Below are 27,584 nucleotides of genomic sequence, written 5' to 3'. Positions count from 1 at the left end.
GCACACACCTGTCTACATATAAGGTCCCACAGTTGACAGTGCATGTCAGAGCACAAACCAAGCATGAAGTCAAAGGAATTGTCTGTAGACCTCTGAGACATGATTGTCTTGAGACACATAATCTGGGGAAGGGTACAAAAGCATTTCTGCTGCTTTGAAGGTCCCAGTGAGCGCAGTGGCCTCCATCATCTGTAAATGGAAGGAGTTCTGAGCCACCAGGAATCTTCCTAAAGCTGGCCACCCATCTAAACTAAGCAATCGGGGGAGAAGGGCCATAGTCAGGGAGGCGACCAAGAACCTGATGGTTACTCTGTCAGAGCTCCAGCATTCCTCTGTTGAGAGAGAAGAACCTTCCAGTAGGACAACCATCTCTGCAACAATCCACCAATCAGGCCTGTATGGTAGAGTGGACAGATGGAAGCTACTCCTTAGTAAAAGGCACATGGCAGCCCACCTGGAGTTTGCCAAAAGGCACCTTAAGTACTCTCAGACCATGAGAACAAAATTTTCTGGTCTGATGAGTCAAAGATTGAACTCTTTGGTGTGAATGTCAGGTGTCATATTTGCAGGAAACCAGGCACCATCCCTAAAGTGAAGCATGGTGGTGACAGCATCATACTGTGGGGATGTTTTTTTTTTTTTTTCAGCAGCAGGAACTGGGAGCAATAAATGCAGCAATGTACAGAGACATCCTGGATGAAAACCTGCTCCAGATCACTCTTGACCTCAGACTGGGGCAACGGTTCATCTTTCATCTTGACCCTAAGCACACAGTCAAGATATCAAAGGAGTGGCTTTGGGACATCTCTGTGAATGTCCTCGAGTGGTCCAGCCAGAGCCCAGACCTGAATCTGATTGAACATCTCTGCAGAGATCTGGAAATGTCTGTGCACCGATGCTCTCCATCCACCCTGATGGAGCTTGAGAGGTGCTGTAAAGAGGAATGAGCAAAACCTGCCCAAAGATAGATGCACCAAGCTTGTGGCATCATATTCAAGAAGACTTGAGGCTGTAATTTCTGCCAAAGGTGCATCAACAAAGTATTGAGCAAAATGTTTGAATGCTTATGTACATGTGATTCCTTAGTTTTTTTATTTTTAATTAATTTGCAAAAATTAAAAAAAAAACTTTTTTCATGTTGTCATTATGGGGTGTTGTGAGTATAATTATGAGGGAAAAATGAATTTACCCCATTTTGGAATAAGCCTGTAACATAATAAAATGTAGAAAAAGTGCAGTGCTGTAAATACTTTCTGAATACACTGTGCAACCCATTTGTACCTTCCAATCTGCTTTGTACTCAGTCAACCTTTGATGTAATGAATCAAATCAGGTCACTGCTGCTATGGTGACTTCCAAGAACCTTGGAGATAATGGGGTGGGGGGGAGCTTTCTTTTTCCTGAGGAAAGTAGTGTATAATGTAAAGTACATTTCCACAGGGATCATTTTGTGATCTTGCTCCCACATCTCTCGTAAGTTTGTCCAATTACTTAAACCCTCTGAAAATGGGAAACCGTTGTAATCCCTTCATGGTTAACATGATATTTGTTGTTGTTGTTAAACACCGTGAAGTTAAGCTTAAAGTCTACACTATAAGATCATTTGCATTGTTTCATTCCAGCTGTATTTTGATGATGTACAGAGGCAAAATTCCCCCAAAACATCACTGTACAAATACTTATGGACTTCACTGGGTACTCAGTGCACACATACCATGGTATCAGATCACAGATATTTTTTGTGTGTGTTCTTTTTGAGGTTATATGTGATTATCTTCACAGATCAACATTGTTCACATTCTTTGTGTTTGCTCTCTGAGGTAAAAGTCAGAATGCTGCTTTGAAAGTGACCAGATGAGGTAATTACCTCTGCTGCACCTGATATAACGGCAAAATGATACGAATCCACACAGTGCAACTCTTTAAAGACCTCTTAAATGACCTTTTAAAACCCTTCCAGTGTTATAAATTGATCTGAAAAGAAACAGGAGCAGAATGAGGCCACATAAAAAAATGCCTCTTTTTGAAGTGTGAAATTTCAAAGTCTTTGTACTCTTTTTTTATTATTATTATTATTATTTTTTTTAAAGAAGGTAAACATTTTATGTAAAATGGGCCCGGCAGCTGCCAGGATTTAAGCTGCTTAAGTTATTTTGCATTTTGCTGCATAATTCTTCCCACCAGCATCATGAAGCTGCAAAAACCATCCTAAGCAATTATGCATCACGCTGACGTGCACAGTTTTATATCATGGGAGGTGATGATCAGGTGGTTAAATCAGTGGACTTGCAATCATCTGTTCAAATCCCTGTCAGATCAGAAAATCACTTAGGGCTCTTGATCAAGGTCCTTAATTCCAAATTATTCCCGGTGTGCCATTAAGCACCTTGCATGGCAGCACCCTGATATCGGTGTATGAGTGGGTGCATGTGAGGCATCACTGTAAAGCCCTTTCAGCATGAAAGCCCTTTATAAATGCAGCCCATTTAACTTTCTCACTGTCTATCTGTGTGACTGTAATTGTCTGTTTGTGTGAGTTTATTTAATTTTTTTTCTCTGTAATTGTCATTGCATATATTAGGCAAACTAATCATCATAAAAGAAACTAAACATTTTATGTAAAATGGTTCCTGCAGCTGGCGGCATTTAAACTGCCTAAATTATTTTACATCTTGCTGCAAAATTCTTCCCACCAGCATCATAAAGCTACAAAAACCACCTGAAGTAATTATGCATCACTCTGATGTGCACAGTTTTGTATCATGGGAGGTGATGGTCAGGTGGTAAAAGCTGTGAGTTTGCATTCCTCGGTTCAAATCCCTGTCAGACCCTAAAATCACAAAGGGCCCTTGGGCAAGGTTATTAATCCCCAAATTATTCCCAGTGTGAATGTGTGAATGGGTGAATGTGAGACATCACTCTAAATTGTTGACAATGTGAAATTCTGATGATATACTGTATTGTCTTCAGTATGAATTTTTTTTATTATTATTTCATTAGTTTGTGACTTATACTCTGATGTCGTATATGCCAAAAAAAATCACATTCATTATTAATAATATAAACTATAATGGCTATTTATATAGGACTTCCCAGGATTCAAAACACTCAACAAAATAAACTAATCATAAAAGACTAAATGATAATACTAAAAAGAAAATGACAGCAATGTACAAAAATCCCAAATTAAGGAGCTGATAATACAGAAAAAAACATGATTTATACTCCAGTGTGACTTATTTATGGGTTTTTCCTCTTCAAGATGCATTTTTTAACAGGTGTGATTTACAATGTGGTGCGACTTATACTCTGGAAAATACAGTAAAAAAAATTTAGTATAACTTGTCCACTGTTATTGTGTGCCCCAGCACCACAGGACTTCTTTTTCAGCCAGGGACATCTGGTTATCATGATTCAACAAATTTAAGCACTTTTTGTGTGTAACAAAAAAAACAAACAGTTGCCCCAAGGCGCTCCATATTGTAAGGCAAGGCCATACAATAATTATGAAAAACCCCAACGGTCAAAACGACCCCCTATGAGCAAGCACCCGGCCACAGTGGGAAGGAAAAACTCCCCTTTAACAGGAAGAAACCTCCAGCAGAACCAGGCTCAGGGAGGGGCAGTCCTCCGCTGAGACTGGTTGGGGCTGAGGGAAAAAACCAGGAAAAAGACATGCCGTGAAGGGGGGCAGAGATCGATCACTAATGATTAAATGCAGAGTGATGCATACGGAGCAAAAAGAGAAAGAAACAGTGCATCATGGGAACCCCCCCACAATCTACGTCTAAAGCAGCATAACCAAGGGATGGTCCAGGGTCACCCGATCCAGCCCTAACTATAAGCCTTAGCGAAAAGGAAAGTTTTAAGCCTAATCTTAAAAGTAGAGAGGGTATCTGTCTCCCTGATCTGAATTGGGAGCTGGTTCCACAGGAGAGGAGCCTGAAAGCTGAAGGCTCTGCCTCCCATTCTACTCTTACAAACCCTAGGAACTACAAGTAAGCCCGCAGTCTGAGAGCGAAGCGCTCTAATGGGGTAATATGGTACTACAAGGTCCCTAAGATAAGATGGGACCTGATTATTCAAAACCTTATAAGTAAGAAGAAGAATTTTAAATTCTATTCTAGAATTAACAGGAAGCCAATGAAGAGAGGCCAACACGGGTGAGATATGCTCTCTCCTGCTAGTCCCCGTCAGTACTCTAGCTGCAGCATTCTGAACCAACTGAAGGCTTTTTAGGGAACTTTTAGGACAACCTGATAATAATGAATTACAATAGTCCAGCCTAGAGGAAATAAATGCATGAATTAGTTTTTCAGCATCACTCTGAGACAAGACCTTTCTGATTTTAGAGATATTGCGTAAATGCAAAAAGGCAGTCCTACATATTTGTTTAATATGCGCTTTGAATGACATATCCTGATCAAAAATGACTCCAAGATTTCTCACAGTATTACTAGAGATCAGGGAAATGCCATCCAGAGTAACGATCTGGTTAGACACCATGCTTCTAAGATTTGTGGGGCCAAGTACAATAACTTCAGTTTTATCTGAGTTTAAAAGCAGGAAATTAGAGGTCATCCATGTCTTTATGTCTGTAAGACAATCCTGCAGTTTAGCTAATTGGTGTGTATCCTCTGGCTTCATGGATAGATAAAGCTGGGTATCATCTGCGTAACAATGAAAATTTAAGCAATACCGTCTAATAATACTGCCTAAGGGAAGCATGTATAAAGTGAATAAAATTGGTCCTAGCACAGAACCTTGTGGAACTCCATAATTAACTTTAGTCTGTGAAGAAGATTCCCCATTTACATGAACAAACTGTAATCTATTAGACAAATATGATTCAAACCACCGCAGCGCAGTGCCTTTAATACCTATGACATGCTCTAATCTCTGTAATAAAATTTTATGGTCAACAGTATCAAAAGCAGCACTGAGGTCCAACAGAACAAGCACAGAGATAAGTCCACTGTCCGAAGCCATAAGAAGATCATTTGTAACCTTCACTAATGCTGTTTCTGTACTATGATGAATTCTAAAACCTGACTGAAACTCTTCAAATAGACCATTCCTCTGCAGGTGATCAGTTAGCTGTTTTACAACTACCCTCTCAAGAATCTTTGAGAGAAAAGGAAGGTTGGAGATTGGCCTATAATTAGCTAAGATAGCTGGGTCAAGTGATGGCTTTTTAAGTAATGGTTTAATTACTGCCACCTTAAAGGCCTGTGGTACATAACCAACTAACAAAGATAGATTGATCATATTTAAGATTGAAGCATTAAATAATGGTAGGACTTCCTTGAGCAGCCTGGCAGGAATGGGGTCTAATAAACATGTTGATGGTTTGGATGAAGTAACTAATGAAAATAACTCAGACAGAACAATCGGAGAGAAAGAGTCTAACCAAATACCGGCATCACTGAAAGCAGCCAAAGATAACGATAACAATCGGAGAGAAAGAGTCTAACCAAATACCGGCATCACTGAAAGCAGCCAAAGATAACGATACATCTTTGGGATGGTTATGAGTAATTTTTTCTCTAGTAGTCAAAATTTTGTTAGCAAAGAAAGTCATGAAGTCATTACTAGTTAAAGTTAATGGAATACTCAGCTCAATAGAGCTCTGACTCTTTGTCAGCCTGGCTACAGTGCTGAAAAGAAACCTGAGGTTATTCTTATTTTCTTCAATTAGTGACGAGTAGAAAGATGTCCTAGCTTTACGGAGGGCTTTTTTATAGAGCAACAAACTCTTTTTCCAGGCTAAGTGAAGATCTTCTAAATTAGTGAGACGCCATTTCCTCTCCAACTTACGGGTTATCTGCTTTAAGCTACGAGTTTGTGAGTTATACCACGGAGTCAGACACTTCTGATTTAAAGCTCTCTTTTTCAGAGGAGCTACAGCATCCAAAGTTGTCTTCAAAGAGGATGGTATATGACATTAGAGAACATAAAGAAGGAATCATATCCTTAAACCTAGTTACAGCGCTTTCTGAAAGACTTCTAGTGTAATGAAACTTATTCCCCACTGCAGGGTAGTCCATCAGGGTAAATGTAAATGTTATTAAAAAATGATCAGACAGAAGGGAGTTTTCAGGGAATACTGTTAAGTCTTCTATTTCCATACCATAAGTCAGAACAAGATCTAAGATATGATTAAAGTGGTGGGTGGACTCATTTACTTTTTGAGCAAAGCCGATAGAGTCTAATAATAGATTAAATGCAGTGTTGAGGCTGTCATTCTCAGCATCTGTGTGGATGTTAAAATCGCCCACTATAATTATCTTATCTGAGCTAAGCACTAAGTCAGACAAAAGGTCTGAAAATTCACAGAGAAACTCACAGTAACGACCAGGTGGACGATAGATAATAACAAATAAAACTGGTTTTTGGGACTTCCAATTTGGATGGACAAGACTAAGAGACAAGCTTTCAAATGAATTAAAGCTCTGTCTAGGTTTTTGATTAATTAATAAGCTGGAATGGAAGATTGCTGCTAATCCTCCGCCACGGCCCGTGCTACGAGCATTCTGACAGTTAGTGTGACTCGGGGGTGTTGACTCATTTAAACTAACATATTCATCCTGCTGTAACCAGGTTTCTGTTAGGCAGAATAAATCAATACGTTGATCAATTATTATATCATTTACCAACAGGGACTTAGAAGAGAGAGACCTAATGTTTAATAGACCACATTTAACTGTTTTAGTCTGTGGTGCAATTGAAGGTGCTATATTATTTTTTCTTTTTGAATTTTTATGCTTAAATAGATTTTTGCTGGTTATTGGTGGTCTGGGAGCAGGCACCGTCTCTACGGGGATGGGGTAATGAGGGGATGGCAGGGGGAGAGAAGCTGCAGAGAGGTGTATAAGACCACAGCTCTGCCTCCTGGTCCTAACGCTGGATAGTCACGGTTTGGAGGATTTAAGAAAATTGGCCAGATTTCTAGAAATGAGAGCTGCTCCATCTAAAGTGGGATGGATGCCGTCTCTCCTAACAAGACCAGGTTTTCCCCAGAAGCTTTGCCAATTATCAATGAAGCCCACCTCATTTTTTGGACACCACTCAGACAGCCAGCAATTCAAGGAGAACATGCGGCTAAACATGTCACTCCCGGTCTGATTGGGGAGGGGCCCAGAGAAAACAACAGAGTCCGACATTGTTTTTGCAAAGTTACACACCGATTTAATGTTAATTTTAGTGACCTCCGATTGGCGTAACCGAGTGTCATTACTGCCGACGTGAATTACAATCTTACCAAATTTACGCTTAGCCTTAGCCAGCAATTTCAAATGTCCTTCGATGTCGCCTGCTCTGGCCCCCGGAAGACAATTGACAATGGTTGCTGGTGTCGCTAACTTCACATTTCTCAAAACAGAGTCGCCAATAACCAGAGTTTGATCCTCGGCGAGTGTATCGTCGAGTGGGGAAAAACGGTTAGAGATGTGAACGGGTTGACGGTGTACACGGGGCTTCTGTTTAGGGCTACGCTTCCTCCTCACAGTCACCCAGTCAGCCTGCTTTCCCGACTGCCCGGGATCTGCCAGGGGGGAACTAACGGCGGCTAAGCTACCTTGGTCCGCACCGACTACAGGGGCCTGGCTAGCTGTAGAATTTTCCACGGTGCGGAGCCGAGTCTCCAATTCGCCCAGCCTGGCCTCCAAAGCTACGAATAAGCTACACTTATTACAAGTACCGTTACTGCTAAAGGAGGCCGAGGAATAACTAAACATTTCACACCCAGAGCAGAAAAGTACGGGAGAGACAGGAGAAGCCGCCATGCTAAATCGGCTAAGAGCTAGTAGCTACGCAACCTAGCGGATTCCTAAAAACACACAAAGTGAATAATGTGTAAATAATTTAGAGGTGATTCAGCAGAAGGAGTGCCCCAATCAAGGCACCAAACAGGCCATGAAGCAGCACAGGCAACGCACAACAACAGCGAACGCACGACAACGGTGCTAAAATAAAATAAAAATCGACTAAACACGCTGTGGAGCAGCACAGATAACGCACGACAACAGTGCTAAAAAAAAATAAATAAAAAAAATAAAATAAAAACGAAAGCGTTAGCAAGCTAGTTAGCTTGCCAACGCTGGTGAAAGTTAGCTGATAAAAAGTGCTCCGTCGCGATGTTTCGACCGTTAGAGGTCTTCCTTAGGCGTTGGAGCACAGTAAAAAAGTAAAAAAAAAAAAAAAAAAAAAAGTAAAAAAGTAAAAAAGTCTTGAAAAAGACTGTTAGTTCAAGTCCAAAGCAGCAGGTAGCAGTCTCTGTGTAAACAGTCCCAACAGAGAGCCAAAATTCTGATGCAATCTCACTCCGAAGACCAAGTCAGCAGTATAAGATGAACTCAAAGATCTAAAACCTTTTCCACATACACAATATCACCATTTCCCTCAAATATTGTTCACAAACCAGTCTAAATCTGTGATAGTGAGCACTTCTCCTTTGCTGAGATAATCCATCCCACCTCACAGGTGTGCCATATCAAGATGCTGATTAGACACCATGATTAGTGCACAGGTGTGCCTTAGACTGCCCACAATAAAGGCCACTCTGAAAGGTGCAGTTTTGTTTTATTGGGGGGGAGGGGGGGATACCAGTCAGTATCTGGTGTGACCACCATTTGCCTCATGCAGTGCAACACATCTCCTTCGCATAGAGTTGATCAGGTTGTCAATTGTGGCCTGTGGAATGTTGGTCCACTCCTCTTCAATGGCTGTGCGAAGTTGCGTCGACGAACTGGAGTCAGGTCGAGACCCCAATGAGGACGACGAGCATGCAGATGAGCTTCCCTGAGACGGTTTCTGACAGTTTGTGCAGAAATTCTTTGGTTATGCAAACCAATTGTTTCAGCAGCTGTCCGAGTGGCTGGTCTCAGACGATCTTGGAGGTGAACATGCTGGATGTGGAGGTCCTGGGCTGGTGTGGTTACACGTGGTCTGCGGTTGTGAGGCTGGTTGGATGTACTGCCAAATTCTCTGAAACGCCTTTGGAGACGGCTTATGGTAGAGAAATGAACATTCAATACATGAGCAACAGCTCTGGTTGACATTCCTGCTGTCAGCATGCCAATTGCACGCTCCCTCAAATCTTGCGACATCTGTGGCATTGTGCTGTGTGATAAAACTGCACCTTTCAGAGTGGCCTTTTATTGTGGGCAGTCTAAGGCACACCTGTGCACTAATCATGGTGTCTAATCAGCATCTTGATATGGCACACCTGTGAGGTGGGATGGATTATCTCAGCAAAGAAGAAGTGCTCACTATCACAGATTTAGACTGGTTTGTGAACAATATTTGAGGGAAATGGTGATATTGTGTATGTGGAAAAAGTTTTAGATCTTTGAGTTCATCTCATACAAAATGGGAGCAAAACCAAAAGTGTTGCATTTATATTTTTGTTGAGTGTATATATGCACAAAAACAACACTAATGGGAATTCTTTACTGAGCTGCTCAGCACGTCTTGCTATGCTTGCTTTCACCACCCTTTGTCACATGCAATATTTTCAAAATTGTGACATTTTATTCTCATTTGAGTGCTGCTGCACTTAAAACTGTGACCATGATGTATCACTTTCATTATTCTGAATAAATATGAGATGTTTGAATTGCAATTCTGACATTTGTGTCTGTAACATTTACATATTTGATGTCCAGATCTGATGCCAAAGGATGTATTCAGTGATTAGTTCTGAAAGCAAGTAAAAATAGGATGTAACACACACACACACACACCTTCAAATGCTTACTCTAAATGGGGAGCCGGAGCCTATCCCAGCAGACATAGGGTGAGAGGTGAGGTCCACCCTTGATAGGACGCGAGTCTGTCACAGGGCCACATATAGATGAACAAACACATTCATACCCACACGCATGTCTACTGACAAGTTAAAGCTTCCAATCCACCTAACCAGCACATCTTTTGGATGTGGGAGAAAGCCGGAGAACCCGGAGAGAACTCATGCAAACATGGGGAGAACATGAAAACTCCACGCCGAAAGGCCACAGGTGGAAATCGATCCCATGACCTTCTTGCTATGAGGCAACAGTGTTAACCACTAAGGCACCATGCTGTCCGACTCAACAGATTCAACATTTCATTTTTTTTATTGTCACAATCAAGATGTGGCTTGTGTGAAGTATCTGTCAGACATGACAGACATGAACAGAATTCTCGTTTCTACCCAACTGACTTAATCTGCTGTGGAAAATTAACATCATCATGAGCTGACTACAAAAAAGAACTCATGAATATTGTGAAAAAAAATTTAAAAAGCAGACCTGTTTACATTTGCAAACCATGACAAGAAACACCCATTTGTTGTATTGGTATTCCATAGTGATACACAGTATAATGGGCACTGGACAGTTTTGAAAATGGAGTAGAAGACTGAAAATTACATGTTTAACTGTGACAAGGAAGTACAATTTTAAGTAGTATTTGTGTGGCTGTTAACAGGGCTGCTGGATCTCCAAGAAACTCAATGGACTGTCAAGTTTACCAAAATCCAGATAGGAATTATGAAACTTAAAAAAAATATTAACACAGTGAGATGAGGCATCTTCAGGATGTGGTGGAGATATGTTCTTTTCCGCTCCACTCCACCATGAAGGTGTATAACTGGTGATGCAACAGCAGCTGCATGATGCACAGTTTCTGTAATCACACCAACAGAAGCCTGGCTGAGCTGTCTGGGAGTCTTGATGGCTTCCCTCATTTTTGCTCTTCTTGCATGGTTACTCAGTTTTTGAGAACTGCCAACTCCAGACTTCATGTTTGTCCTGGTGAATGATGTGAATCAAGTCCAAGACATGTTCAGTGACTTAGAAATGTTCAGACATCCATCTCCTGATGTGCATTAGTGTTCATATTGATGGCTGTATTCCTGTCTTTGTTAAACAATTTGAATTAAGCCTACAAGGCGACACCATAAGCACATCTTTATTGTTTCATTTCAGCTTGTACAAGTGTACAGTGAAAAAATTATGAAACGTGCCACTGTCCAAATACTATGGATCTCAATATACCCTCTGTGAGTGTCCCCGTCTATTTATTAATGGAGTTGATCTACTTAATTTCATCAAGTCATTCTCAGACAGCCAATGTTCCCCAGTCAAAAATCTATGCATGTCTTGATTGTCTTTGTTCATCATCATCATCCAGTGTTTCTATGTATACCAGATCGGAGAGATGTACAAGTAATGTCAGACTATGTCAGGTCGAAGTGTCCTCCTCTGTCACCTTCTATACCAGGTCCAATAATACTGTAAGATGGGTATCTAAAATGAGATGGGTGCCCAAAAAAAGCAAATCTATATACCAATATAAAAGCTTGTTTTCTAAGTATGCAACACAAACACAAAGCATTTCTGTCATGTCTAACAATGTGCAGAATACTGTGTCTCACCCAACTCTAGTAACAAGTGTTTTTCAACCTCATCTGAATCACTTCTTCTGTCTTTGCTGTTCAGGTCTGGAGCGCATTGGAATAGATTCCAAGTACGAACAAGAGGGTAAAGTCCAGTTTGTGATCGATGCCATATATGCCATGGCCCACGCCCTGCACAACATGCAGAGGGACCTCTGTCTAGAGAACTCTGGAATCTGTCCAGAGATGGAAGTAGCAGGAGGAAAGAAGCTGCTCAAGTACATCCGTAGTGTCAGCTTCAATGGTGAGTGGACTGATGGCACCGTCCTTCTGTTGGTGATGATGTGAACTGAACTACAAGGTAAAGATACACTGTCTTGACTTTGGCAGCAACTTAAAATGGAATAAAAGCCAAGTCTGACAAACAGGTGATGGGGCACACAACTATTATGTTGTTATAAAACTCTGAAATACACAATGTGACTCATTTGTCCCTCAGAAAAAGGTTATCTCCAATTTACATAATGAATATTTGGTGCTACATGACCATCTACTGGTAACTGAAATGCAGATACAAAATGTTAACTGTCCCAAGCAACACGAAGTGGCTTCTTTGACCAAGAAAGTTTGCGCTCTCAATCACATATAGTCTGTCTGATTGGTATATTTTGATCAATAAGGTCAAAATGACCATATTAGGTGTTTAGAATTTAGTTTCACTATAAATAACTAAGTTAATTCATGTCAGTTACATTAAAACTATGTGTTGCATTTGGAATTTAAAAAAATAATTGCTGCACTGCTTGTGATGCAAAATTCTGCAGTCAGTTGTTAAATAGGAGTAGCTCAAGTGTTAAAGTGGGTAGAGGAGAAAAAAAATCATTGTTTGTGGCCATCACATCCAGGAATCCATCAATAACAGTATGCCCAAAACAATGTTGATGTCCCCCTGGTCAAACTCATTTCTTCATCCAACATTCTGTCAGCTATGCCTGTTAGTAATACTGTTTATAAAACACCTTTCGACTTGGAATATGGCTGTGTAACTGTAGATTGTGGTAGAAAATTTTGGCCTCTCACATGAGGACATGGCAACTTATTTTGGGCCTAATATTATTATTATTATTATTATTATTATTATTATTATTATTATTATTATTATTATTATTATTAATAATAATAATAATAATAATAATAATAATAATAATACATTTTACTTAATTTTGTTTATTTTGAAAATAGATAATAAAATATTAAAATTGACAATATGTATGTAGGTAAGTATAGACATCAAAAATAGATAATATGCATTATAAGTCCATAATATGGTAATATTCAAATAAAACTATAACACAATACAAACAAAAATAGTGCATCACAGAATAAACCATAATAAAAAGAACATAATGCCAATAATTAAAATGCAATAATTAAAAATAACAAAGTATGTAAAATAAAAAAATAAGAATACCTAAAAACAGAAATAAAACAATAACAATTTCATGCATCAGTGATTATAGGCAACCAAGAAAAAAACTCATCTTTAGTCTAGATTTAAGCATTGTGAATTGACAAGTGGGACATTATTTGTATTTGTCCTGCAGAGATAAAGGATTTGTCCAGCACTGGCCAAATTAATCAAATTCAGTTTTGTTCTAGTCAATTTGAGTTACACTAATTTAAAAATTATTTTTACTCATTCCATTTCCGAAAATTTTTTTGCAATGCAGCTGATGAGCAACAAATGGAATTGCACTATTTCTGCTTTTACAGTAGACAATACCAGTACTATTGTTTTGAAGGTGCTTTTGAAAATGAACTTTGCAATCTTTTGAAAATGAACTTTGCAATTTGTTTCATGCTAAGTATTACAGTTTAGCTGCTTTAGCTATTACAATTTTCCAGTTTTACCCAAGGCCATAATGTGGCCATTGGGTTTTGCAAATACTTTGTATCCGTCCAGCCATCTGTCCATGTGTCCGTCCATCTGTGCTTAGCATAGATCTAGTCCTATTACTGCCAGGGTCTTCGAAATCACAGGGAACATTCTTGGGACACAAACCTTGGACAAGTTCAAAGATGGCTAACCTTGACCTATTCTCAGGGGTCAAAAGGTCATATTCTTTCGACACACTCTTTCATTGATTACATGCTCATGTAGTCGAGGATACTTTAGAATCCCATTATATTTATATTTGGCTACTAGCATGTTTAACTGTAGTATGTTTTTTCCCCGTAAAATTAATCCATGAGGCAGAACCCAATGAATCTTCCCCTTCAGTGAAATTTGCTTATCAGGCAATTAGCAAAACCTGCAATGTTCTAATTTAAAATGAACATGGCAGTTAAACTGCTCATTCACGATATGTATTAGTCTTAATAATTACATACACAAAAATTGTTATTGCATGCATTAAATAGTACTGAAATAGTTATTCTCAGACATGCTCAACTGTATTTATCCTGTTTAATTATGTAATGAATTATTGTGCATAATTTTTAAAATGCTTAAAAAAATTTCCTTTTTTGAATGGCAAAGCAGAGGTGGATTCTGCCTTTTTTTTTACACAGTACATTTATGTAACACTCAAAGCTGTTATTCTACCACACAGAATATTTCTTTCAGGTTTTTTTCCCCCTATCCTGGCAAACGTATTGTAGCAAACATGAGCCAAATATTGATTGAGAAGCAAAAATCCATTTTGTATCAAGAGGTTGGTCTGTGTTGCCTGTGGTAGCTATTAACCCAAGTATTGATCTTGCGTACTTGTCTGGTCATGGGAGGGATGACTAATTGAGGTTCACAGCACCAAACAGACACCATCAGATTATCATCAGCTTTTAGCACTTTAAAGTTCTGCTCTGACGTTATCCTTAAAATTGAGAATCAATTTCCTCTGATCCCAGTAGTCTATCTTGTTTTTGCAAACACAGAATGTGGAACAGAAGTAGACACTTATTTGTAAAAAGCAAAATGAATTAATGCAACAGGCTGTGCAATGAACAGGTATTAAGTAAAATAAAATAGATTTTAAACAAAATGCAGTTGAAACAAACACATCTGCAGTGTCTAATTTAATTTGTTGAAGTATTTCCACTTATAGTGCCTTAATTACAAAGCAAATGTTCATTATGTGAACATTAACATTTTAGCTGTTAGAGCTGTTATTGAAAATATAGTCAGTCCATCACAACATAACTTGGCAGAATCATCAGCAGGATGACAAACATGGTTCTGAAGACCTTCTCACTGGCACCCATTTACAAATGCAAATTAGAGAACCACATTGGCTACTGGATGTCAACCATCCAGGCAGAAAACCAGTCCATTCAGATCATTTATCTGGCTCAGCCAGGTCCAACATACAGTAGATGTTCCCTTGGCCTTTTGCCATTTCCATGGGACCTTGACACATCATGCACAGAGAAACTTGCTACAAATTGTCGCAAATAGCATCCCCTCACAATGCAACTGCTACGCCTCATCTAAGTCAACATTTGATAGTCATTCCAGTGCCAAATGGTCAACAAATGGGCTGTATTTCCACACAGCAAAGGTGTTGCTGTTAAATTGCAAAATGTGTTGGGGTGAAAACAGTTTCTAACGTTTGCATTTATACAGCTTAAAAAGTCATTTCCAATGTCAGGCTCAAATAGGAAAATACAAGATATGATCCCTTTGGTACTACAACGATGCATCGCCCCATCACATTCAAGGGGTCAAAATGACATTCCCTTGCTTTAAAGGAGGCAAAGATAATACATTTATGAACAGGTTATTAAATTTTGAATGACTATACACCTGACTCAACAACTTTTTTCCTGCTGAAACTCACTGGATTTAATGGTTTAGTTTGCAATGCTATTAATACAGGGTTACCATAGTTACGTAGAGTAGGAGAGCATGTGCCCTGAATGCTGGTCTCCAGACTCTTGAGTCTAATTGCTGATTTGGATCTCCACAGCTATTGCTTTCGACTCTGGATATCACATACTCACTTGGTTTTAATATCACACTGTTTGTTTGACACATCACTGGCTGAACAGAGCGCGTACGCCGGAAAAATCTTTGCACCACATTAATGGATTAAATTCGTTCTTCGGTTATCTCACATGACAATTCAAGTGTGGACATGAATGCTAAATTCATAAGCATGGTGTGGTCTGCCCCACAGTCAAAAAATCAAACGCATCCATTTGTGCAGCCGCACTGCAATACGACAAAGAAACATAACAGAAAATAAATCTACTCTGTGCTTTAAGTTACTGAATTAAATCATAGAAATGATTAACCAAGGACAACATATGTATGCATTTAAAAAATTTAAAGCATGGTTGGATGTGAGTGCTGCTGTTTTTTCTTTTGTTTTTCCCTGTCTGCATATATAGTAATGGTAAATGCCACACTGGCAGAGCCATTTATGAACATTAATACACATATATGCAATTTATTCTTGCAAGACAGAAGGTATGTAGTGCGTGAGTGAATGTGGTGAGTGTGTGTGATCCCCATCCACCCTTCCCGATCAGCCTGCAACATCCTACCCAAAGCCAACCGACAACTTCTATCAGGAAGGGCCGATCACCAAAACAACACAAAGACAGACAAGAACGAAAGACAAGTGGTGAAGGCAGTAACTGAAGTGAGAAACCGAGGAGACGGCCCCAACCACACATGAACAAACAGTGATGGCAACAGTCAGTTGTCTAATTAGTGACCATCCATACCCTAATCTAGGACACCAGAGCCATAGGTATTAAAGGCACTGCGCTGCGGTGGTTTGAATCATATTTGTCTAATAGATTACAATTTGTTCATGTAAATGGGGAATCTTCTTCACAGACTAAAGTTAATTATGGAGTTCCACAAGGTTCTGTGCTAGGACCAATTTTATTAACTTTATACATGCTTCCCTTAGGCAGTATTATTAGACGGTATTGCTTAAATTTTCATTGTTACGCAGATGATACCCAGCTTTATCTATCCATGAAGCCAGAGGACACACACCAATTAGCTAAACTGCAGGATTGTCTTACAGACATAAAGACATGGATGACCTCTAATTTCCTGCTTTTAAACTCAGATAAAACTGAAGTTATTGTACTTGGCCCCACAAATCTTAGAAACATGGTGTCTAACCAGATCCTTACTGTGGATGGCATTACCCTGACCTCTAGTAATACTGTGAGAAATCTTGGAGTCATTTTTGATCAGGATATGTCATTCAAAGCGCATATTAAACAAATATGTAGGACTGCTTTTTTGCATTTACGCAATATCTCTAAAATCAGAAAGGTCTTGTCTCAGAGTGATGCTGAAAAACTAATTCATGCATTTATTTCCTCTAGGCTGGACTATTGTAATTCATTATTATCAGGTTGTCCTAAAAGTTCCCTAAAAAGCCTTCAGTTAATTCAAAATGCTGCAGCTAGAGTACTGACGGGGACTAGAAGGAGAGAGCATATCTCACCCATATTGGCCTCTCTTCATTGGCTTCCTGTTAATTCTAGAATAGAATTTAAAATTCTTCTTCTTACTTATAAGGTTTTGAATAATCAGGTCCCATCTTATCTTAGGGACCTCGTAGTACCATATCACCCCAATAGAGCGCTTCGCTCTCAGACTGCAGGCTTACTTGTAGTTCCTAGGGTTTGTAAGAGTAGAATGGGAGGCAGAGCCTTCAGCTTTCAGGCTCCTCTCCTGTGGAACCAGCTCCCAATTCAGATCAGGGAGACAGACACCCTCTCTACTTTTAAGATTAGGCTTAAAACTTTCCTTTTTGCTAAAGCTTATAGTTAGGGCTGGATCAGGTGACCCTGAACCATCCCTTAGTTATGCTGCTATAGACGTAGACTGCTGGGGGGTTCCCACGATGCACTGTTTCTTTCTCTTTTGCTCTGTATGCACCACTCTGCATTTAATCATTAGTGATCGATCTCTGCTCCCCTCCACAGCATGTCTTTTTCCTGGTTCTCTCCCTCAGCCCCAACCAGTCCCAGCAGAAGACTGCCCCTCCCTGAGCCTGGTTCTGCTGGAGGTTTCTTCCTGTTAAAAGGGAGTTTTTCCTTCCCACTGTAGCCAAGTGCTTGCTCACAGGGTGTCGTTTTGACCGTTGGGGTTTTACATAATTATTGTATGGCCTTGCCTTACAATATAAAGCGCCTTGGGGCAACTGTTTGTTGTGATTTGGCGCTATATAAAAAAATTGATTGATTGATTGATCCCCTTGACAGCACTCAAAACCGAATACAGATACACATACAGAGACCCAGATCACAGCTAAATATCTGATCACTACTGTGGTTGGTGTGTTGGGCCAAGACAAAAGTACAGAACCTTACCATATGACGTGGAGGACTCTGGCACGTCAATGCTGCTGTTGCCACTGGGAGCCAGAAAGATACAGGAGAAACAGGATGTCAATGGTGAGGACTGTGTGATTCTAATCAACATTGCTGTTACTGAAGAGCAGGCAGGATAGGAGTCGGGCTACTAATATATGAATCTAAGTCACGCTACTTGTTTATGTCTTATCCTTGGACAAGACTCTTGTATTGTCCACCAAGCAGTAAATGGGTACTAGCAAAGTAACCTGCTATATATTCACACCCCATTTCCTGTGTGACTTGTAGATTCAGAACCCAGGGATAAGCACCAGCACCAATGGGCTTCACAGAATGGGCCCCATGGAGAACCTCCTTCTTCTCTTACTGTTATAGTGATCAGACTTAAGGAATGGGGAGCAGTAGCTCTTTTTACAGCTGCTGTGAAAATAAAATAAAAAATAAAAAATACATGTCACCCACGGGATTCGAACCCACACTTTCCAAAAGCTCTGATTGCCAGTCACAAACTTTACCACTGATCGACCATCGCTGCCCTGTAAAAGATGCAGGAAACTGCCTGATATTAGGAAGGACATGGATGTATTTAAAAAAATAAAACCACACTACACCATATAAAAACATCGCATTACACTGAATCCCTCTTATCAAGCGGGCAATACAAATATGATCCATCTGTTCGTCTACAGAGCTGCAGCTACAGCTGCAGCCCGTCGCCACAGTGATATGTTTTTATGATGACAGCAAGCACATGTGTCACAGTGGGAAGTTGTTAGTCCATGTCCGTCCAAACACAGTATGTGTTATCCAGCTCAGTGTCCAGAATGACAGATCCCCACAGCTGCTTCTGTCGGTGGCCACACCTTCTGTCAATTCAGCGCACAGACCAAAGCCACACTCATGGGGCACTTAGACAAATTTCACTGCCAGCACAACAGTGATGATCTGCTGACTGTTGTCGTGTTAATAGTGCGAATGGCCACACATTTTCTAAATGCCATGCAAGCAGTGATAGATGTACGTGCATGTCACCTAGAATTTGGCCGACACCTGCCGTGAGAGGGTTCGATGGGCTCGCACAGCGCACGCTCTCTCTTTCAGCCGCTGGTGTGTACAAATAGTTGTAGCAACAGGTGTACAAGGCATTGGAAGCAGCTACAATTCTACACATTTTCCTGCTTCATGTGCACTTTATGTGCAAATTGACCAAATTTGCACTATGTGTGAAGGGGCCCTTATGGTATGCAACAATACAGTGTCATCGTTGTTGCATATTTGTTTCAAAATTCTCCACACATTCTCTGTTGGAGACAAGTCAGGGCCATGGGCACACTGATCCAGTTCCTTCCTCTTCTGCAGCTATATCTTTGTAATATGTGCAGAATGAGGTTTTGCATTGTCTTATTGAAAAATGCATGGATGTCCCTGGAAAAGATATTGCCTTGAATTCACCATATGTTGCTTTAAAATCACAATACATATCAGCTTTAATGCTGCCATCATAAAGTGTAAATTATCTTTGCCAAGTGCACTGACACAACCCCATACATGACAGAGATCCCAGCTTTAGCACTTGTTGATAGTAGTCTTTGGTTTGGAGCATACAGAGTCCGTTTCTGCCAAAAACAATCTGACATACTAATTTGTCTGATCACAATACACCTTTCCACTCTGTCTCTATCAATCCAGATGCTTCTGAGCTCAGTGAAGGTTAACATAAGACTTCTTTTTGGCCCAGTAAAGTTTTTGTGGCTTTTATGAACATCACTCCATATTGTGGTAATTAAAAAAGGTTTTCCAGAGTAATCCCTTGCCCAGCTATTTGAGGGACTGGAAATAACTGATGTTCAGCTTCGGCTTGCACCCGTGCCCTTCATGCACTAAAATGCCTCCAGATTCCTTGAATCAATGATATTATGGACTGTGCATGGAGAAATATGCAAATCACCTCCAGTCTTCCTTTGAGGAAAATTGTTTTAAAATTTAAATTTTTTCATGCATTTCTTGACAAACTGGAGATCCTCTGCCCATCTTTGCTGTTCAATAATTCAGACACTGCTTTTGTACTAAATCAAGATGACAATTACCTGTTGACATCACCTGTTTGAAATAAAACCATTTAAACACATTACTAGCCCCAAATTGCCCCCTCCCAACTTTTTTTGGAATGTGTTGTGGAATGTGGCCTTGCAGCCAGTCTGCTCTGTGTAAGCCTGATCCTGTCAGATCTCAGAAGCTAAGCAGTGTGGGGCCTGATCAGTACTTGGATGGGAGACCTCTTTGGAACACCAGGGGGTGCATGTGTTTCTCTAGGTGAAACTGGAGTTGTGTCAGGAAGTGTATCTGGTGTAAAACTGCCAAATACCAATGCAGATCTAGGTGTATCCACTGTGGCGACCCCAAACAAATGGGACCACCCCAATAAGGGTCAGCAACAGTGTTGTGGAACGTGGTCTTAAATGCAGGAATGGAAATAGATTAACAAATTAAAGTTGACCACATGAAACATTAAATATCAGGTTCATTCTGTCTGTAGTGAAATAGAAGTCAAAGTAAAGAAAGGATGACTTTTTCCCTATCATCCCAACTTTTTTTCTTACTTGGGATTATGCACACAAATTGAAAGATTTGTTTATTTATTTGGACAGTCAATTCCTTGTATGACTTCAGCTAATTTCCACATAACTAGCAAAATGTTAAATAAGTTCTAAGGACCTGAATGTGAATTCTGGATGTAGAGCTAATGCACAGCTCATGAAACCATGCAAGTCTCTTGACAGGCCATCAAGTCAAATGTCATTCAGTTCCACATATGTGGCTTGAATGAGAAAAACTGAGCAGTACCACGTTAAAACACCTATTTCATATGATCGCACACAAAATTCTGCTTTAAATAACACATTGGTAGATGTACACGCTCCACTTCTGTGTAGGACAGATTTTTTTCTTTACTTAGCCAATAACAGGAATATGTTTTAGAGATTGCAAACACAAATATGGCTTAATGATGCCAACAAGGCAGAAAATCCAACAGAGACAGAACTGATGATGCAGCATCACTTCTACTGGATGTCACGTTTCTTGATGTAAAGATATTTTGAAAAAGACACTGCAGTAACTGGTACATGTCCCTGCACAAACATCTTATTACAACCTGAGGGTATCTCGTCATTTCTCTGTCCATTTCACAGCGAGCTGAAGGAACCAAACACCATCTGTCCCCTTTACTCAGTGTCTCAGCCAGTTCCCACTCTCTCTTTCAACCACATTTCTGTTTTATTCAGCTACTTCCCACCTCTGCATCACTTTCATTTTAAATTAAATATAGTCTTGAAAGAGAATTCCAGCTCATACCAGAGATACGCACACCAAAGTAAATAAACAGTGCCTTTGAGAGGGCCTCTGAGTGTGGCAGAATAACAAGAACAGAGGGAATAGTAAAGGAGATGGAGCTCAAGGTGCAGAAACAACACATGGGTGCCATGAGGTCAGAGTCGAGCCGTGCTGAGGGCTATGCTGTTGAGCTGTGGCACACAATGGCGTCTCAAAGAAGAACACAAGGACAAACATCACAAGTCATAGGTCTGTCTGCAGTTTACCAAATCCAGAAAAGTGCACATTTCTAATCCTCTCTGCCCAGGGGATTGCATCCAGGTCAATGTTTGTTGAAAAAATGAATTACCAATTTTCTCAAAATGTGCTTGTACTTGTTTCTTTTGATACAAAGTCATTCCATTTGTACCCAAGGATCTTCCAAAGAGAAGGGCAAGGGGAGGTGATGGTCAAGTGGTTACCGCGGTAGTTGGTAAGGTTAGATCTTGCCCTTGTGAAGCACCATTGGGCAACATATGGTGTGATTAGTTGTGATTAGCGTATAGTTAAATTTAATTGAACTGAATTGGGCTTGTAACCAGAGGATCCTTTGTTCAATCACTGCCAAACAGGAAAATACCTAAGGTCCTTTGGGCACCGTCCTTAATCCCCAAATAACTGCTAGTGTGTAGTTAAGCATCTTGCATGGCAGCACAATCCAAATACAGTCCATTTATACTTGAATGAGAAGTAACACCTGCATTGTGAGGTACAATAATTTGGCCCTGTGGTGCATTTTTCTGGGTATGATCCAGCATGCAGGTGGCTCTGTGTTGGGGACCCCAACAATTGGAAAACACCAACTGCAAGGCTGCAGCAGACAGATTGCAACTCTTGAAAAGTGGAGACGCCAGCGTATGGTCCCACATCTGACCTCAACTGATGCTAGATGGATGGCTAATGCCTGAGTCGAGGGAGAATTCTTTAAATATTGGTATAGAGCCACATCCAGGCTAGTGGTGTATTCCGAACTTGGTGTTTCTATATAATCACCACTGTAACATAGAACTTTAATGTTGTGACTGTGGAGAGTTTAAGATTTAAATATTAAAGGGTTGGAATATGAATTCAATACAGTTTAATTGTTTTGAGTGGCTTAGCAAAGGCATGCACTCGAGTTAAACAGATGAAAGGGTATTTCCATTAACTGTGAAGATCCTGAAGCTCAAAACCATGTGTCCAACTGGAACCACATAATGCACTTAGAAGACCCAGTATGTATCCTGATTTTGTTTTAGCACAAGTTTTACACTGTATGCCCTTCCTGATGCAACATCAGATATAAAACATATGGAGAATTGAGCACAGGTGGCCTTTTTTTCAGTACCTTATGGTACAATTTTTCAGTAACATATTTTTGTAAAAAAGGACTATCTGTCGGCCTCGAAGAGATTCTGGCGAACCGTCCGACGCCTCAGGAGGCGGAAGCAGCTCTCCACCAGCACTGTTTACGGTGCGGGTGGGGAGCTGTTGACCCTGACTGGGGATGTTGTCGGGCGGTGGAAGGAGTACTTCGAGGATCTCCTCAATCCCATCATCACGTCTTCCAAAGAGGAAGTAGAGACTTGGGACTCAGAGGCGGACTCATCCATTACCCAGGCCGAAGTCACCGAGGTGGTTAGAAAGCTCCTCAGTGGCAAGGCTCCTGGGGTGGATGAAGTCCGTCCTGAGTACCTTAATTCTCTGGATGTTGTGGGACTGTCTTGGCTGACACGCCTCTGCAACATCGTGTGGCGATTGGGGACAGTGCGCATGCCTCTATCTTGCAGTCTGTTTATTTAAAAAAAAAGCATGAATTACTATTAACCAACGATCACTAATCCTCAAGGGTATATGTACCCTATATATATATATATATATATATATATATATATATAATATGGTATTTTTTCTCCTTTTTTGACAAATCAATCAAATGACAACACTGTAATAGCCTCCCTGGCTATTACAGTGCCACTTGATTGATTATTTGATGATTGATTGTTTAAGTGATACTGAGTAATTGGATGGTTGGCTGACTTACTAATGATCCATTCTCCCTCCACAGGAAGTGCAGGTACTTCAGTGACATTCAATCGTAATGGCGACGCCCCTGGGCGCTACGATCTGTTTCAGTACCAGTGGAATAATGTCACGGGACCAGGCTATCGCGTGATTGGACAGTGGACAGAAACCCTGCAGCTCAGTGTGAGTGAGAAAATGCATGAACAGATACTAGATAGCATTGTGGGCATGGAGTGGGCACACAATGAGGTAATCACCCTGGCATTTTGTGTTCACTGTGTTATGCTGAATTAATAAAATCATTTGTGAAATGGTCGTGCGGCAGCTTTTGGATAGGCGGTCAGGTTTTTAAAGTGTCCGTCTGGCTTCATGTTGGTACAGATCCCTGTTTGACGATTTGTGTCATCATTTGTCTATCTGTGCATTTGTTTGTTGGTTGTGTTTGTCAAAGATCAAAGACAAGATCCACCGTTCCATCCATGCCCTACTTTTTTCTTTGAATTTTGATCAAGGGGCATATCCAGCCTTTCATTTTGATGTGTGATCTCTGCTCAGGAACCAAGATTAAACCTCTGGGTCCGACGGCTAAGACCAAGCTTTATTAAATTATAAATAACTTTTGAATGATATGAGATAGAAACTTACTTTTTTTTTTCCTGAAAAGTTAACTCTGCGGACCTTCGAGCCAGCCATCGGCCATCTTTGTACTCCTCATAGAAGCTGTGTGATGACGTGCGCAATGTGAGTGTCCAATCGGAATTGGTTCACCGTCACATGGTTTTCCAAAATCCAATCGTAGGGCAGATTTACCTCACGTGAAAAGCCAAAGATCATTTTCAGGAGTGATGTGTTACTAGTTGGCCTGTTTGAATAGCCTCCTGGGTGCTCCAATGAGTACATACTATTAGTACATACTCAGTGCGCCCTGCGCCATTACGCACAGCGATCAGTGAAAGCAGGAGCACACCGGAGAGCCTCTGATGACAATCTCACGTGCTCAAACAGTGTGTAACTATCAGGATTGCTCCACTAGTTTGCATGTGAATGTTACTGGATAACTCTGTTGCTTTCTCTGCATAAAGCACTGTTTACCATATCAATGGACAACAAAACACATAGACCATTTTGTATATATTGTTCAAAATGTGCATTTGTGTTTATTGTTTGAACCTTTTTGTTGTACAGTCTTTCACACAAGACCTCAAATTACCTTTATAAAGTGTCAAAACAGTTGTTTATTATAGTTTGCTGTGTGTTTGGAATAAATGTGTGTGGAAAATTATTTTTCGCTTTATTTTTTCCTTGCCTATCTTTGATTGTAAACCTTTATTACACTTATAAAACATAACAAAAACATATATATTCTGAAAGAACAGGTTGTACTGAAAAAAGAGACATAAAACTTGATTGTGGGATGCAGGGAGAGCTGTTAACAGCAATAATAAAACATTTTTGCCAGGCGAGTGAACTAATTTAACTAACAAATAATTTAATTTAATTTAATTTAGTTGGGTCTACATATATTTATTAGGTGGAATCCAATCCAGTGAGCCAGTTTTTTGAGTGCAAACAAATGGCTCATTGGATGACTACAATTCAATTATGAGCAGGATTTCCATCTAATAAATATATGTAGTCCCAGCTAAATTAAATGATTTTGCATGGATGTGCTTTATTTGAGTTGGGGCTACAAATATTCATTTGATGGAAATCCTGCACATAACTGAACTGAGTTCATCCAATGAGCCATTTTTGAGTGTGTCTGAATCGGCACACCAAACATCTGACAATTATTTCAATTCAATTCAGTTTATTGACAGGCTGCAAAAATGCTGTTATCGTAGGAGCACAGTCATCACTGCCACTTCAGCTCACTGGCTAAATTCAAATTATGCTCTCTCTATTAGTTTGCCTTGTCAGTTCCTCCTTACTTTTTAATGTGTTATTTTCCAAGTATGAGTGTGCGACTGCCACTGCACCTGTTTCATAGCATTTCCTTTGTGTTCTATGGATAACTCTGAAGCTTGCATATGACACCTGGAGAGAAGAGACTGGGTGAAACAAGTACATCTCAACTTGTTGATACCATACATCTCCATATTAAAAACTAGAGTGCAACTCCTATACTGCTTCCAAATACACTGAAGTAAACTGTGACAATGAAGCCACAAAAAAAGCTATGATGCGTTGCATCCTCTCTTTCTCCTGTTCATGCATTTGTAACGTTAAGAAAAATAAGAAATCTTGGATAATTTACATTGTACCTTCGACATGGTGTTATTACGCTAAACCATGAACTCACATTTGGTTCTGAAAGTCGCAGACAAAATAATATTTTCCCACGGTTAAGGATTAAACATCGCTACAAATGCTTACTTCAGCATCGCCACACAGTTACTCAGTAGTACATTAAATAAAGCATGCACTTTTCTTACACCCCTATTCCACAGGGCATCATTCAAATACGATCGGCCAAAATCCAAAACAAGTGAAAAAACTGGACAAACTTGCCTCTTAACAGGCTGGCTTATAAAGTGCAGACCTGGCAACCTGCCCCAAAAGTAAAGTAAGTGGTGCTTCTGCTTTAAATTTTTAACCAGATGGAGAACAATCAAACAAGTTTCAAGCTCACGAGGAATATGCTGGTTAAAGAACATGAATGAAGCTATTAATACCCCTATTTCACAGAGCGAGTTTCTTCCCGTTTCATCCCGAAAAGCAAATCGGGGAGCATTTTAACTTCTTGATCCATCTTTGTCAATCTTGAACAAACTCAATTTGCAGTAGTTACGGCCATCATCAGCACCGGTTTTGAAATCAGGGTGATATTTTCAAGCTGTTCAAAAATTTCCAAATTACGTGGTCACTTCCAGGTGTTTGTGGTCTTAACAGCTTCAATACTATTCAAGCATCTTTAAACGGGGTAGTCCTAGTGAGGACAGCTTGATACTTGTTTGATTGTGTTCCATCAGGGTAAACATTTGAAGCAAAAGCAGCATTTGTTGTGGTTCTGGCTGAGAATGGAGCCGGGTGCAGCTTTACTTTCGTTTTCCAGGGGGTTGCCACGTAGGCGCTTTATAAGCCAGCCAGTTGCCAGGTCAGCACTTTATAAGCTAACTAGACAAGAGGCATGCCGGAGTAAACTGTTTCATCACGTTTTAGCACTTTTTCTGTATTGTGGGAGATTTTCATAGAACGGTGCCCTGTGGAATAGGGGTATAAGGTTACTGCAAACGCCCGGTAGTTACCGCGCACTAATGACAATTTGGGGAATCGGGATGAAATTTTTGAACAGCTTAAAAATTTCACCCCAATTTCAAAACTGCTGATGATGATGCCCATAACGACTATGTGTACCAAGTTTGTTCAAGATTGATGAAGATGGATGAAGAAGTTATTTGGATGCCATTCATATATCTGTAACAAGCTCTACTTTGAAGCTATTTTGTTACACTGATGGCTTACAAGCGTGTTGTTGTTGTTTGTTGACCAAGTCAAAAATAGCAACACTGTCTCCTTGCAGGTGCCCAAAAATGGCCGACTGCCCACTATGGTTCTTCTTATATACGCCTCTATTGTTAATAAGGATTTTTAGCTTACTGTACTGTATATATATGGAGTGTGGGGCACATAAAACCTCGGTTGGTAAAATGTCAAATTCATTTTATCCTTAGGATTTTGCAAAGGCATGAATTCAAAAGAAGCCATTTGCTGTAATTTTGCGAGATTGTCTCGTAAGTGGTGAGAGGCACTTTTTCACAAAGGTTTTTCAGTCTAATTGGCTTTGCAAATTGCTTTCATAGCAAATATACAGTCAGATGAAGAGATCTTGTCGCACACCCCATGGCATAATTAGCACTGTTAGTGTAAATTTGAAAATGCCAAAAGAATGCAAGCATGTGAGTGCGATGAATACTGCTCCCACAATTGATAAAAACATGATTTATGGCATTTGAGATTGTCTGACTGTGTTGAGGGCCAATCCATATACTGATCATGCATTAATTATGGAGGACAAAAATGGGCCTATGTGCAGGAAACCCTCTTACCCAGGTGTGGGCCTGAAGGGCCAAAGCTATGAGGTTTTTCCTTGCTACCAGTCACCGCTGCAAGTGAATTCAAAGTTGATTGGGACTTTTGAGGAGGAGCTCCACAGTAAATCCACCTGCTGAGGCAATCGGTTGCAAAGAAAACCTGCACCATCTTGCCCTTCATGTTGCTCACCTGAGGTCTTATCAAATCTTTCTTGAGCAGGGGTGAGATCTGAAGGATCTGCACACACCTATATTAATTCATCCCTTTCATCACTGGTCATTGAGGTTTCAGGTGCTCCTCTGTGCAATGTGTTTTATCAGACACGAGCTGCACAAGACAGCATAACTTATTTTCAAGCCAATTTGCTTATCCCAATCAGACCAGTCTTTTTAATTAGAGACTTGGTCAAATGATCTGTTTGGGTGCTTGAATCAGCACCTCCAAATCTAAA

At 40.2% G+C, this 27,584-nt stretch overlaps 1 protein-coding gene across 1 annotated transcript in view; it reads left to right on the top strand.

The window, feature by feature from the left end:
• Positions 1-27,584, top strand: part of LOC117506389 (metabotropic glutamate receptor 7) — a 922,561-nt gene that overhangs the window by 621,830 nt on the left and 273,147 nt on the right. The window contains 2 exon segments of the mRNA XM_034165896.1: positions 11,481-11,681; positions 23,142-23,281. Coding sequence (XP_034021787.1) covers positions 11,481-11,681; positions 23,142-23,281 — 341 coding nt within the window.

Source organism: Thalassophryne amazonica, chromosome 3, assembly GCF_902500255.1.
Source record: "Thalassophryne amazonica chromosome 3, fThaAma1.1, whole genome shotgun sequence".
NCBI lineage: Eukaryota > Metazoa > Chordata > Actinopteri > Batrachoidiformes > Batrachoididae > Thalassophryne > Thalassophryne amazonica.
This window is presented reverse-complemented; position numbering and strand designations above follow the sequence as displayed.